This window comes from Tamandua tetradactyla, chromosome 3 (assembly GCF_023851605.1).
Source record: "Tamandua tetradactyla isolate mTamTet1 chromosome 3, mTamTet1.pri, whole genome shotgun sequence".
In the NCBI taxonomy this organism is placed as follows: domain Eukaryota; kingdom Metazoa; phylum Chordata; class Mammalia; order Pilosa; family Myrmecophagidae; genus Tamandua; species Tamandua tetradactyla.
The window spans coordinates 99127419-99142564 of record NC_135329.1 but is presented as its reverse complement, the minus strand read 5'-3'; the positions used below and the strand labels follow the sequence as shown (position 1 = coordinate 99142564).

At 33.6% G+C, this 15146-nt stretch overlaps 1 protein-coding gene across 1 annotated transcript in view; it reads left to right on the top strand.

Moving 5' to 3' along the window:
- DPP10 (dipeptidyl peptidase like 10) overlaps window positions 1–15146 on the top strand; it is a 696759-nt gene that overhangs the window by 677206 nt on the left and 4407 nt on the right. The window contains exons 22-25 of the mRNA XM_077151923.1: window positions 10615–10714; window positions 10969–11027; window positions 11152–11224; window positions 14151–14224. Coding sequence (XP_077008038.1) covers window positions 10615–10714; window positions 10969–11027; window positions 11152–11224; window positions 14151–14224 — 306 coding nt within the window. The remainder of the gene's footprint in view (window positions 1–10614; window positions 10715–10968; window positions 11028–11151; window positions 11225–14150; window positions 14225–15146) is intronic.

Genomic DNA, 15146 nt, shown 5'->3' with positions numbered 1-15146 from the left:
ATGCCTCTCATTTTATTTTAGTATTAGCTTTTGAGATATAATTCACACATTATCAACCAAGAAATAACAAATTAAGCTGCAAAGCAACAAACACATTTACTTGGAGTTTCAGAATTGCAATTCGGGGAGCATGGTTTTAAGTAGCAACCCGAATTACATCCAGTCTTGACATTTCCAGGCATGTGTTTTTGAACAAGAAAATTATAAAAGTTCTTTGTGGTTGATGGACACTTGGGTTACTCTAATTGTCCTTCAAGTTAGATAGTTAACTGAGTTATCTTTAGTTTGTTTTATGGTGCAGATATCCTTGGGGTTTTGAGAAAATTTGTTGCTTGATGCTTTGTTTTCTTCTACAGTTGGTATCTGTCTGAGACCTGCTGTTCTACTTTGCTAGCTGCCAGAATGCAAAATGCCAGAAACAGAATGGCTTTTAAAAAGGGAAATTTAATAAATTGCTGGTTTGCAGTTCTAAGGCCAAGGAAATGTCTCATTTTAAATCTCTAAGCCATAGTAATTTTAGTTTTTTTTAAACATACCATAAAATTAACCCATGTTAATTACATTGTAATCAGGTAAGTAAGGCCTTATATCTTGTTTTTCTTTTTTTTCAAAATTCTTTTGATTCATCCAGGTACATTGCATTTCTATATAAATCTTAGAATTAGCTTGCCAGCTTCAACAGAGGAGACTGCCGGGATTTTGATCAGAATTGTTACCAGACAAAGGCTGGGCATTCTTTTGCCCAACACACACAATAACCAATTCCTGAGACACCACAGAAAGAGTTTATTACTAGGTGCATAGTGGGAGATCAGATATCCTATTGATGCAAAATCTGCCTCCACATACTGCAGTAGTTCTGATAGTATTTTTAACACAAAAGATGGGCAGAGTTTAGAATAATGAACATAGTGGCCCCAGATGATATAATTAGAAATGATCTAATTACTGAGCATGTGCAGATTGATTACATGCTTTGAACACATATGTAAGAAAATGGTGGAATGAGGTATAGGTGACAATATCTTTGGACTTGGAGTAGGTTAGCTCTGGGCTGACCTAAGATCCTTCATTAATAAACATTAGGCATTGTCTTTAGTGATCACAAGACTCTAAAATTGAAGAACTGGGTAACTGGGTATAAATGAAGGTTAGTCACAAGGTTTTTACAATCGTAGAGACAGAAGATAAGGACTATACAATCATTACCAGAGTTCAAGGCAGCTGGATTACTGTTTAGAGATTTCAAATATTTCTCGCTGTCTACTCCAATATACCAGAAAGCAAAAAAGAATATCTATATAATGATTCAGCAATCAAAATTGGCCCTTATATCTTGAATTCTCAGTTACAGATTTGTTCGAATCGGTGGATAAATTGGGAAGAACTTAAATCCAAACAATATTGGATCTTTCATATTTAGTTATTGTAAAGTTCTTTTTTCTGTGGTGTTCTATAGTTTATACAAAATGTTTCTAGTTATGGATAAATTTTATTTATTCTGCTTAGATTTTGTCAGGTATTCTAAATCTGTGTTGGGTATCTTTGATCAATTCTAGAAAGTTAGCGTCAATTTTCTATTCGTATATTGCCTCCTTAATCTCCTAAACTATAACCTCTTCTTAAAAATATGTTAGGGTGGGCCACAGTGGCTCAGCAGGCAGAGTTCTTGCCTGTCATGCTGGAGACCTGGGTTTGATTCCTAGTGCCTGCCCATGCAAAACAAAAAGTTAAATTCACTTTATCACTAATTTTATAAATTTTTCCCACATATTATATTATTTTGCCTTTCTGTGCTTCATTTTATTTAACTCCCATTCTTCCAATAATAGTCCAATAATTCCCTCTTCATTGAATTTTAAACTAAATGTTTGCATTACCAGAAAGTCTATTGGGCATTCTTTCCATAAAAATATTTAGTTATATTTAGTCTCTTTTTGGTGTTTTCAAATGTGTATTTCTTTACTTATATTCTGCATTGCTATTAGATATTTCACATCTGATTAAATGCACATATAATGCTTATGAGAATCTGTTTGTCTTGTCTGGTCTATTATTTCTGCTGGCTCCCACTAATTGATTTCTTTCTCTTTGTGTGTGTGTGTGTGTGTGTGTGTGTGTTTCCAGTTGCTTATACATTTAACTGTGAGCTTATCTTTCTTGGAATATTATCTATGGGAATTCCTTAAAGCGTGGAATGCAGTTACATTTTTATGTTGTGTTTTGGTGTTTAAGTTTAGTTTTCTTTAATCACACTTGTAAATTAGAACAGCAGACTTGAGTGTAGATTAACAATTCAATTTTTTAGTCAAGATTGTTCTTCCTTAATGCCATACAAGCTATGAAAGGGAAATAAGCAAATAAAGCCTATTTACCAATCCTTTTTGTACAGCATTTTATCCCTTGTCAACTTCAGTCAATCCTCTGGGCTCTCACCTCCTCCCAAAGGCTCTCTTTAGACCCTTTGAGTGGAGGAGTTTAAGCATTCTTTTTCTACTCCATTCCTGAGGAAGCCATCATAACACAAGCTCAATTTCACTAGAGGGAAAAAAAATACTAGTTTTATACTTGTTTATCTTCAAGGTTTCCAAATTTCCATTTGTCTTTGGCCTCTATGTATTCATCACTTTTTATATCAATCTAGCAATGCAGTTAAGCTTATTTTTATTTGTTGCTTTAGTTTTGTTGTTCTTTTTTTATTCTTTCTTTTAGCCACCACATTAGATTTGCATTTTTTGTTTTAATTTTTATTTTTGGAGGGGTTTTTTTTTTGGTTGAGGATCATCAGAAGTATCCATTTCACCAAATGCTGGAAATAGAATTGTCATGAGTATACGAAGGTCATCCATGAGGGTAAAGCAGGACTTACTACTTACAGGCTGATTTTGACCTGAAGGGGAAAAGAATGTCGTTATTTTCTGAGATGTTCCCCCTGGAAAAATAAGGATGGGTAACAACATTAGGACCAGGTGTTTGCCATCTCTGATCAAGTTATTGCCTTTACATTCACCAATATTTGATTGAATTTCCAGGTTCTGCTTTTTCGCTTTTGGACATAAGATCCAGCCAGTTTTTGTGGGGATTATATCTTTATCTCTGTTTCTATAAATTAAATCTCTATCTATCTATCATCTATCTATCTATCTATCTAATCTTTCTTTCTATCTGTCCAAGCTAAATAGCCCTGTATAGGTATATCTGCATTTGCATCTGTATCAGTAGCTAGTTTGCTAGCTAACTAACTAAGTTCAATCATTATACTTGAATTTTTTTGGAGAAACTAAATTCAGATACAAATACTGGGGTATATTTCCCAATTGGTATCTATAAAGCTGAATGGAAAAACTATCAGTATTTTTTTTTTATTTTATGTGTAATTTGTGCTAGTTTAATCTTCTGGAATTTGAAAACCAATTCTAAACTATGCTCTCTAACCATGCACTTTGATTAAGGAATAGGAAGGTAATATTTGTAATACTTTTTTCAGTGAACACTGTTACTTGCTTTATATTATTTGTTTAAATGTTAGGCTGTAGAAACCCACAAACCACTGATTATGTGAATATATTGCCATCTAAAACAATGTGAATATAAGAGGAAAAGAAAAGATAAACCGCAGCCAGCATAGAAGACACCTTTTGGCTTTATATGTCCAATTTATATCATTAAGTATTCCCTGGATAAACATAATTGTACTAAAGCTTGATTATTACTTAAAATGTATCTTAAGGATATTTCAAATGTTACTTACTGCCTCAACTGTTTTCTATAATTAAATTAAACTGGGATTCTCTTTGGCAATAAATATGCCTTCCGCCTTTTAATGTCAGTGTCTTTGTTCATGATTTTTTTATTTCTCACAACAGACACAGGCTCATAAACTACTTTTATAATTCTATCTCTTCTTAAAGGCCCAACTCAAATGCCCCTTCCTCCATAAATCATTCTTTACATCTCTCCCACTAGAAAAGCATCATTCCATCATTCCCTTCTGTACAATTTTAGAACACTTCATTGGTAACTTCTTTTAGTTATTAAAACATCAGTCCATATATTTATTTGTATTTTTGCTTCATTTCCTATTCTAGCCTATAAACCTTTCAGGATAAATATGTTTTATTTTATTTTTTTCTTGTTGTTGATGCAAAGATATTGAATTAATATCGTCTCATGCCCTTTCCCTAATCTAAAATTTCCTTTACCTCTGGAGATTCAAACCTTACCCTTTTTGTCAAACCTCTGTTCAAACTTTATGTCTTCTTTAGGAATTTAATTAAATTTCAGCCAATGAATTGTTCTTATAAATGTCAATTAGGTCTTGATTGAGCATATTGTTTATGCTTTTTTTTAGAGCTTTATGATTTTCTGACTCATCAATTAATGAGAGAGGATTGTTGAAATCTCTGACTATAATTATCAATTTGCCTTTTCCTCCTTTTAGTTCCATCAATTTTTTCTTCATGTATTTCAAAGCTATTTTAGTACATGTTTGGGATTTTTATGTTCCTTTGATTAGTTGACCCCCTGATCATTAAGGAGGGTCCTTTTTATCTCTGGTTATAATTATTGCTTTGAGATCTATTTTGTCTAATGTGGATATAGGTACTCCAGCTATCTTTTGATTAAAATTAACAAATTATATTTTATTCATTCTATTACTTTCAACTTATGTGTTCATATTTTAAATGTGTTTCTTATAGGGAGGATATAGTTGGCTCTTCACTTTTTAATCCAATCAGACAGGTCTGCATTTTATTGGTTTGGTTAAACCCTTTGCTTTTAATATGTATTGATATGGTTGCATGTAAACCTATCATCTTGCTATTTGCTTTCTTTTTTTTTTTTTATTTGTTCTTTGTCCTCTTTTCTCTTATTTTTTTATCTGCTACTGCAAGCATGGCACTTTCCATAGATGAGCCTACCTGCCCTGGTGCTGCAAAGGAGAAACGTGGCTCAGTGTGAAGGTGATTTATTGCAAGTGCACATTGAAAGGAACTGGAGGAATCTTCCCCAAATCAATTCAAAGTGGGGAAGTGGGTTAGGGTTTTTATAGGTAAAGGAAAGGGGATTGGGGTAAAAAACTAAGTAACATCTATATGATTTATTCCTGTCAGGTCAGCAATAACATTGGATCATCATGAGAAGGGCAGGGGCAAAATATCTTATCCTGCATTGTTTCAGGCACGTCTTTTTCTAGCTTGTGATCAGCTTTAGATAGTGACGTGCAAACTCTTACATGCAGGGTCCTCATGACTCTTTTCAAACTTTTGTCTTTTGAGGAGGGAGTCACTGATTCACTGGACACACGGGTGCTCTTGATGCTGTTCTGTTATCTTATTTCTATAAGCAGAACTGAGAATGTTTAGTTAATGCCCTGGGAACTAAGTATAAAGAGAAGATTGCTAAAATCAGCTAAGGCTAGCATATTTTCCAGCTAACGTAACTTCTATTCTATAAAAAGTATTTTTTATGGACAGGTTACAGCCCTATTATTTATTTATTTATCTATATACTTTTTAAATTGTATGTTATACTATATATACAAAGCAAAGGAAGAAGAAAGCAATACTTTTCAGAGAACTCTTACAAGTAGTTACAGGACGGATCCCAGACTCTGTTATGAGACAGACTGTACCATCCTCTCATATTTAACTGCTCCAGAATATAAGAGACAGCCCCATTATTAGATCATCAGTTTTACTATTCTTTCTATTAATATGATGGTTGCTTTAGGATTTACAGCATACAGTTTTAATTGATCACAGTTTAACCTTCTTGTGATATCTCTTTTTGTATATAGTATAAAAATCTTAGAATATTTCCATTCAACCCTCCCAGCCTTTATGCTGTTTTTGTCGTACATTTTACTGCTATGTGTTATAAATCCCCAAATGTGTTGCTATTGTTTTTGCATTGGAAAGTCAGTTGTTTTAAAGAGACATATAAAATATAAAAATATTTTTATGTTGCCCGTGCGATTACCATTTCCAATGTTCTTCTTTCTTTTGTTGTAAATCTCAAATTTCTTCTGATATCATTTTTTCCTTCTGCCTTAAGGATACCTTTTAACTCCATTTTTTTTTAACTGAATGTCTGATAGTAATGAATACTTTCAAATTTAGTATGTCATTATTTTTAAAGATATCTGGTTCAGCAAAGAATTCTAGGTTTTGACTTTTTTGTTTTTTCTGTTAGTATTTAAAGATGTTTATCTACCAATTCACAGGTAAAAAATATGCTATAATCTCTGCTTTCTTCTTCTGTATTGTGTCCTTTTCCTCCAGATGCTTTTCATAATTTCTTTTTATGCTTATTTTAAGCAATTGGATGTGATATAATCGGGTGAAGTTTTATTCATGTGCCTTTTGTTGTTTAGGTGCATTGAGCTTCTTGGATCACTGGGTTTAGTATGTTCATTAAAATTGGAAAATTTTCACTTAGCATAGCTTCAATTCTTTTCTGCCACTCCCCCTGCCCAGCCCCCCAACCCCACCTTTTTTATGGGTTCCAAATGCCTATATATTAGACCACTTTAAGTTGTCCATAAGCTCACTAATGCTCTGTTAATTTTTTTTTTTCTCTTGTAGGCAGCTATCTGTAGCAATCTTAGGGCTGGCTTGTTGATTTTGTGTCTTTCAAGGATCATTTACCTTTCTTGCCCAATGTCCAATATATTGACAATAGCTGTTTCATATCTTTTGTCAAAATTTTTAATTGTTTCACGAGGAAGGATAAATCAGTTTCCATTACTCCATAATAGAATTGGGAATTCCTTAGTAAATTTAAATATTTTAAGTTATTAACTGATCTAAAATTCTCTTTTTGAATTGTCTTTTTATACACGTATGAATGCTTAGTTTATAATAATTTCTGATGAATATATGAACATTTGTGTTTTTGTTTATTGATTTTTGAGATTTTTCTATACTAAAGATATCAATTCTTGATCACATTGGTTTGAAATATACCCTCAGTTTGTTGATTGACATTTTATTTTGCTTATGGTACTTCAAAAAAGTTGTTTTAAACTTTCATTTTTCTTTCTACAAAATTGCCTCAAATTCTTTCATGATTGCTTCCAATGATTATATTCCTAAGAAATCTCACTCTTATTAAAAGGTTAAATAGCTTTTGTGTGTGTGTGTGTTTTCTCTTTATTTTACCTGGTTTTGGGTAGTTCAGAGAAAATTGTGTGGCACTTGTGATAAATGGTCAAGATCTATTTATATATCTACCTTTGACTAGCTAGTTTCCTCAGCTCTAGTGACTGAGTAAATCATCCTTAACACTTTGATTAGTAAGTCCACATAGATATTATTAGGTTTTCAAATATTCCTGGGCTTATTTCTTGGGCATGTTCTGCCTAGATTTGTTCTAATTGCCAATCTTACATAGTTTTTAAAGTATGGCACATTTAATAATAATACACTTTAATATTTATTAAAATGATTTTCCACCCTTGACTTTTATTTTTCAAAACATTCTTGGCTTACTTCTCATATGTTCTTCATTGTCTCAAAGATTTAGTTTTAATTTTTAATAATTTTCTTAAAACAACCCATGTATTAATTAAAGTAGAATTAACATCATCACAGAATGTAGTCTTCATCTGGGTAACACATTATGTCTAATTTATTCAATATTTCTTTTATATCTTTCAGTAGAATTTTGTGGTTTTCTTTCTCTTGCTAGTTTTTATTTCTAAGTATTGCGTTTTTTCAAGTGAGTTTAATTTCATTGTGATTGGTACCCTTTTCTCAGTGTTATTTTCTATCTGGTTTTCTGAAATAATGAAAAACTAACAATATTTGCATATTTAGCTTTTAACTTGCCATATGGTAATTATTCAATAAATAATAATTGGTATGACATATTTACTCTCCTGACTGAACACTTCTGGCCAGTTTATTCTGGACAAGATGAGGTTGCAATTTTAAATCAGATTTCAGGAAAGGTTTCACTGAGGAGATAGAGTTTGAGCAAAAACAAGGAAATTGAAAAACAAAGAAATATGGATATCTGGAGAAGGTAAAGCAATTTAAAAATATGAATGAATATGGGAGGGGCTCTTAAAATTTTACTTGTACAAATAAATTATTCATTCTCTATAGTTTTACATATTCTCAAAGGAGCCAAGCTCCCGTATTTTGAGACAAGTCTGAGCCACTTCTGGGGTTTGAAACTTGTAATATATATAATCTGAAGAAAAAAATTCAAGGATTGTGATAAAGATTAAACATTTGCATTAAACAAATGAGCAGTTTCAATGCAAAATAATACAAATGCAACAAAGTTGTTTAACTTACAGCATTTATGGGGTTATTATTTTATATCTGTTCATTGTGTAGGTAAGTGGTGTAGTTCAGTGAGAATTCACACAAGTTGAAGTTGGAGGAAGAAGCTCCATCTTTTCTAGTTCTGTCAGTGTACCTTTTGATTATATTCACAAATCCAATTGAAAATTATTTCCATGGTCATTTGAAATTTATCTCAAAACATGGGACTCTGAAAACTATGAGGCACTATCTCCTATTCCCATAAATCCTTCTATCCAGTGGATTAAATTTAAATTGAATTATTAATTTTGACTCTGGTGTGATTTTTTAAAGGAAGAAAATTTCCAGAAAACATTTCATACCATGATTCTACTAAATTATATATTAAAATAATAAGGTAAGGGTGCACAGGTGATTCAGTGGTAAAATGCCGTCCTTTCAGGCAGGAGACCTAGGTTCGATTCCCAGACGGTGCACCCACCCCCCAAAAATAATAATAATAAGGTAAAAATGCTAAAATTTTATAAATAATGCTAAAGTGCTTTGCACTTGGAAATGACAAACCAATTGTAAAGACTGTGAAAACCAATCGAATGTTAATTTCAGTGTAGCACAACAGTCTATGCTGACTATGCTTACTGTTTCTAGTCTAAATCAAATATAAAACACCCTCTAATTGACTGCAGAGCACCAATTTTTAGAATCAACCTGAGATATGAGTTGGTTTGAAAATTAAAGTCACTATCTTTATATCTAGTTAAAATTTAGATTCTGATTCTAGCATTTTTCAGAATATATTTTTCAAGAACTCATTCGTGAGCTCCTCTTGCTTTCAAGTGAATAAATATAAAATGATAGGGAAGAAGGTGAGCAATTAAAATTAAACATATTCTAATTCCCACATTTGTTGATTTTCTTTTTAAAAATCAAAGTTGTTTCCCTCAATTAAATCAAATATAATGAGCATTTTGGATTTGGTTTTTAAATGCTATAGAGAAAATGTTAGACAATGGCTTCCACTATCATTAAGTCCTAGAAACTATTTAATGTCATTAAATTCCGAAGTTTCATATTTTAAAAAGACAGTAAAATACAACTCCTTGTGCTTCCGCTGTGAGTCACAGCCCTGACATCACTTAAAAATCACATGGGGAGCGCCATCTGGTATCCACTTCCATGGACACTGATTGAACTGTTTTAGAGGGACATTGGTAATGTTTTAAAAATCCCCCTGGTCTAGGGAAGGCTGCTGGAGCTGGTAAGATGTTTCTAGTAAGCATCTTTATCATATTGTTATGCTATCAAAATGTGGACCAGCAGAAATCCACTGGGAGCTCGTTAAAAATGCAACATCTGAGGGCCCATTCCAGATCTACTGGATCTTAATCTGCGTTTTAACAAGACTCTCAAGTGCTTTGAACGCACTTTCGATTTGAGAGGCGTTGTTCCGCATGCAGTTCTCCCAGGCACCATTCTTTGTTCTTGAAGATAACCAGGCTCTCAAAGACAAGTGAAACTGAGGTTAAGAAACAAAAGCTCTTTGCCAATTTATTAAATTGAATCATGTAAATATTATATGCAGTTCTGTGGGTTGAAATAGTCAGCTGTTCTCTCAGTGTAGTCAGGTTACATAAAAGTTTGCTGGATTGTTGAGTAATGAGAAGCGAGAGTGTTTTGAGAATCACCAAAGATGTGTGCATCTTCTCACTATATGAATAATCTCACTATTGAAAGTGACTTTTGAAGACACTTGGCTGCCTTACTCTGCTCCTGCTCCGTGGCAGGGGAATGGAAACACCATACTGGAAAAGCTCTCTCTTGGGACAGATTTTTCAAGGACTCTGGTGGCCATTTTTGCTGTATAGTAACTATCTGTGTACTTTCCTAATTATTTTCCTAATTCTGTATAACCATACTTATTATTTTAAATGTGTTATTTAAACACCTTATTTATGTATTTTATTGAAATGTTTTATTATATATATGTACAGTTTGCTGAAATGCTATCCCATTTAATACTAACTTTAATTCTCTGCTTCAGAATATTTGGGGCTATTCCCAGGGGTACAGTATGAAAGCAAAGAGCAAATATTTGGCATTAGGCAGCTTGCAATTAATTTTCTATTTCATCTAAGGTTGTTAGAATCAGCCTGTGATATAAAATGTTAAGCTATTTTTAAAATGTTCATTTGCACTATGTGATTTTAGCATGTTCTTTTCTCAGAACTGAGATGTCGCGACACATTCTGATGTGTCCATTATTGAACATTGATAAGAAAACTAAAAAAGTCTCCAATGATAATTGTCATATATGTGAATGTATATTTTATTTTTTCAGGGGTATGGTGGATACATTGCATCAATGATCTTAAAATCAGATGAGAAACTTTTCAAATGTGGATCAGTGGTAGCTCCCATGACAGACATGAAATTGTATGGTGAGTACTTATTGCAGAAGGTCCTAATACAATGTATTGTTTTGTAGAAAAGAAAATACCAATGCAGAGGAGCTCAATTGACTTCATTTATCAGGTGTTACCTGATTATGCTTTCAGCCATTTTTTCTTGTCCTGATTCAATCACCGTTCCTGGAATATGAAAATTACATGTGCAATGTCAAAATTAATTATTGAAATGTACTGGTAAGGTATTTCCTTAGCTTATTCTTAAATTTCTGTTTTCTGGATTATAGCCTCGGCTTTCTCTGAAAGATACCTTGGTATGCCATCTAAGGAAGAAAGCACCTATCAGGTAAATAACTTAAAATCATGAAAAAAAGAAAAATATTTTTTGTTGTTATTCTTAAGTGTTCAGGCAAATTAGATATATAGAGAGATAAATCTAAACATATAGGTATTTGTGTTTACTTTTATAGGCATCCAGTGTACTACATAATATTCATGGCTTAAAAGAAGAAAATCTATTAATAATTCATGGAACTGCTGACAGTAAGTATAGTATTTGGTGCTTCCATTTTATGGAGTCTGACTTTGTACAGAGGAATACATCTGAAGACTTGCTTACACGGGGCCTTGTAAACCTTCTGAAAGAGAAATAGAAAGCAGAGGCACAAACAGATCCATGACCTTGCTTAGGAAACATTAGGGGCTGAAATCACAACCTCAGGGAGAGGAAAGAAGGAATCCCAAGAGTACAGGGAGAAGGAACAATCAGACTCAAACTGCAGCATGTACCAATGACCCTGTGATGAAGAGAATGTTCTTTATCCGTTCTCTATCAGGAGCTGCTGGCCACATGTGAATCCTTGGCAACTGAAATGTGGTTTGTGTGCCTAAGGAAAATAATTTTTTTGTGTGTGTGTTTTAATTAATATACATTCGAGTAACCACCTGTGGCTAGTAACTATGATATTATTCAGCACAGCTCAAATGGAAACGAGCACGGAAGACAGCATGATAGCAACATGGTGTCAGCACGGAGATGGAATTCTGATGAAGTTACTCACCAGAATGAACTTAAAACTATAACTTTAAAGAAGCACTTTAATGTCATCTCTCATTTGTTCATCACTAGACACGGGAAATGGGTGTGATTGATAATACTATAGAAATAAATAATATTATTTTATATTTGCATGAAGCTTTTGGTGCTCAAAGAATTTATAATTTTACTAGTCTATGTGATGCCTTATAATAGAGGGCCACATATTTATAGCACCAGCCACAGACAAGGAAAATAAATTTCAAGGAGGAAAACTGATTTATTCAAGGCTACCTCGCAAGTGAACAGGAGAGTAAATGTATTGAATAGATAGATATTTCCAAAATCTTGAACTTATTTTTGTTGGCCCGCATAGCCAGACATCGGTATATTTAGCCCATTTTACAGAGAAAATCACTAAGCAAAATTATTATATAATCAGCTCTCCTACTTAATATTCAAGCATCTCAGGATGTAGTTAGGGTTTTGATCCACACTGATGCTAGTACATGATTGAATAAATAAATAAATGGGGAGAAGAGATAAACTTCCTTATGAAGAGTTTCAAAAAATTTAGGTAGATACATGCAAAAGAAAAATGTATTCAAAAGAAAAAGAAACAGGGCTTAGATGATTTGTGCCAGTGTTGAATGCACACTGATGAAAGTGAGCACAAAAGTTTTGAAGGGCATTTGAATTGTATTCTAAGTTCATGAGAGCTTACATATATATGAATGGTAATAGCAGGAAGAAGCAATTATTAAGTGCTGACTACATGTCAAAATATTTCCAAGTCTTTTAGTATATTCTTATTTGTTCTTCACAAAAATGTTCTACAGGAGATATTATTACTCTACTGATTTAACAATTTGAGAAAATTGATCTTAGGGTGTTTTTGTGACTTGCCTAAATCACACAGCTATTGATTAGTGGAACCCCTTATGTCCAGCCATCACACAAATATTTCTGTCATGTGCGGTAGCCGTTACAGTGAATCATGTCCTTTCCATCTGATTCAGTCATGGGCCTGTGCTTCACCCGCCTTTATAAAATGTGAGGGGGGTGGATTCAGCACTGATTAATATAGAGGAAATGCATGTGAGTGTGGAAACAAGTACACACACACACACACACACACACACACACACACCGCCTGCTCCATCTGGGCCTGGTGGAAAATAGGTGCTCAGTCAGGGACATTATAATGTACCATTATTAGTATGATCTTCAAAAATTGCCAGTGAATCAGTTTACTCAGCCAGTCAGACTCGGTCAATTAGAAAATGCCCTTGTTTAATTATAGGGAGGGGCGCACATTACAAATATCCACAGACTACACGAGAACCTAAGAAGAAAAACAATCCAGTTGGGAAATCTGGATCTATACAGAGGAAGGATAGGGGCCTTTTCCTTCCAGTAGTAAACAAATGAACTATCATTTCATCTCGGTCATTGCCCCTATTTATTAGAATTTCTAGTAAGCTTACTTTTACAGAGCAACTTGTACTTATGTAGAGAGTCCATGGTAATTTTCCCAATAAGTGTTGCAATAAGAAAATGTTTAAAAATATCTTGGGCATATTTTTTTTAAAGAAGAGTTTGATGATTGTTTAGAATATTTTATTACCTGCTATGTGATATATTTAATCAATATTATAGAATTAGAGAATGAAGAATCTCCATTTTTGCTAACGTAATTAAGATATTAGCTTAAAAATGATTTACAAAAATACAAAGGGGTGCCGAGGGCAGGAATGAGTAGCCCAGGTGGCATGTGACCAAACTGATATGCAGAGAGGTGTGAGGTTGGTCCAGGTTTTCATAAGTAGTTAATGGTCACACCCTTATCTAATCCAGGTCCACTCTGGTGCATATTTCAGTGTTTGGGATCTTAGGTTCAGACAGAAGGAAACTGAAGGAAACAGTTGAAACCAGATTGAGTGCCATTAAATATTTAGCTCCTGAGATGTGTACTCTTATTTTCTCAAGATGGGATGCTATTTTCTGATTTTAAATAATAAGGCAGAATGTCATTATCTAACTGAGACTAACATCAGTAGTGCTCAGGAAGGAATAGCAAGCTGGTTTGCTGCATTAATACCCAAACATTTCCTGTGTTAAAATTTTTAGGATTATATGAATTATGAAAACAATGAGAAATAAAAAATGTTATTCAACAAAGTAAATGTAAATACCATCCAGTACAGGAAGTAGATCCTTACTGGTAGTTTCTCTTTTTGTGTGTTGTTATATAATGTAACACTGCTTTATCTCTATCATATCCACCAGCCTTCCAGTTAAAGCCCAGGTACCGTTCTTCTAAGTGTACAGTATATGTAATGAAAATATCTAATGTTTTGGAAAAAATAATACAAAATGTTCTGATTCTAATAAATTTATTTCTTTCAAATATCATAATTTAATATCTTGCAGCAAAAGTTCATTTCCAGCATTCAGCAGAATTAATCAAGCACCTAATAAAAGCCGGAGTGAATTATACTATGCAGGTAAAACACTTTTTCAGAAGAATGTGTTTTCTGACCTTGCCCTTTTTGTGACAAGATATAGAACTCTGCTTCTTTGAACTTCACCGTGTGTACAGTAGCCCCTAGTTCCCAGGGAAGAAATGTGTTAGCTCGGTAGAGACCACAATGCTTCATCTTTAAGCATCTTTGAATTTTAGTTAGGCCTTCTACTTTACCAATCTGTTAAAATATGTACTTAAAATCTGGTCCCCTCAATTGATTTTGGAGGACATTTTGGTAGAATGCCACATTTGTCTCCCATGCTGTGGTGGCACCTTCTCGTTGTCCATTACCTCCTTTCTTTCTTACCACTCTCTTTTGACTTCACCACCCATCCAACATGCTATGGTTTTTACTATGTTTTTAGGTACCATAAATTGTGTTCCTAATCACAATGAGAATTTGTATCAGCTCATGTTTTACAAGTGAGTTTGGTAATCTTTTTCAACACGTTTCTTTTCGTATCAGATGTTTATGAATAAAACACTAATAATGAATTATTTTGAAAGAATCATTTCCTATTCTCCCTCTTGTCCCTCTTCTTGTCTCTCCTTGCTTTCCAACCATGTTTTAGTCACCTAGAGCTGCAAAAATGAAGTACCACAAACTGGATGACTTAAAACCACAGACATTTATAAGCTAACAGTTTCGAAGGCAAGAAGTATATAATCAAGGTGTTGGAAAGGTCATGTTCCTTCTAGAATCTGAAGGGAAAAACATGTTCCTTGCCTCTCTCCTGGCTTCTGGTGGTGACTTGCCAGCAAGCCTCAGTGTTCTGTGCCTAAGTCATCACAGAGCATTTGCACCTTTATCTGACTCTTTGTGTCCAATTCTATGCTTCTTCTAAGGACACCAGTCATATAGGGTTAAGGTCTCACTCTACTGCAATATGACCTCTTTTTAA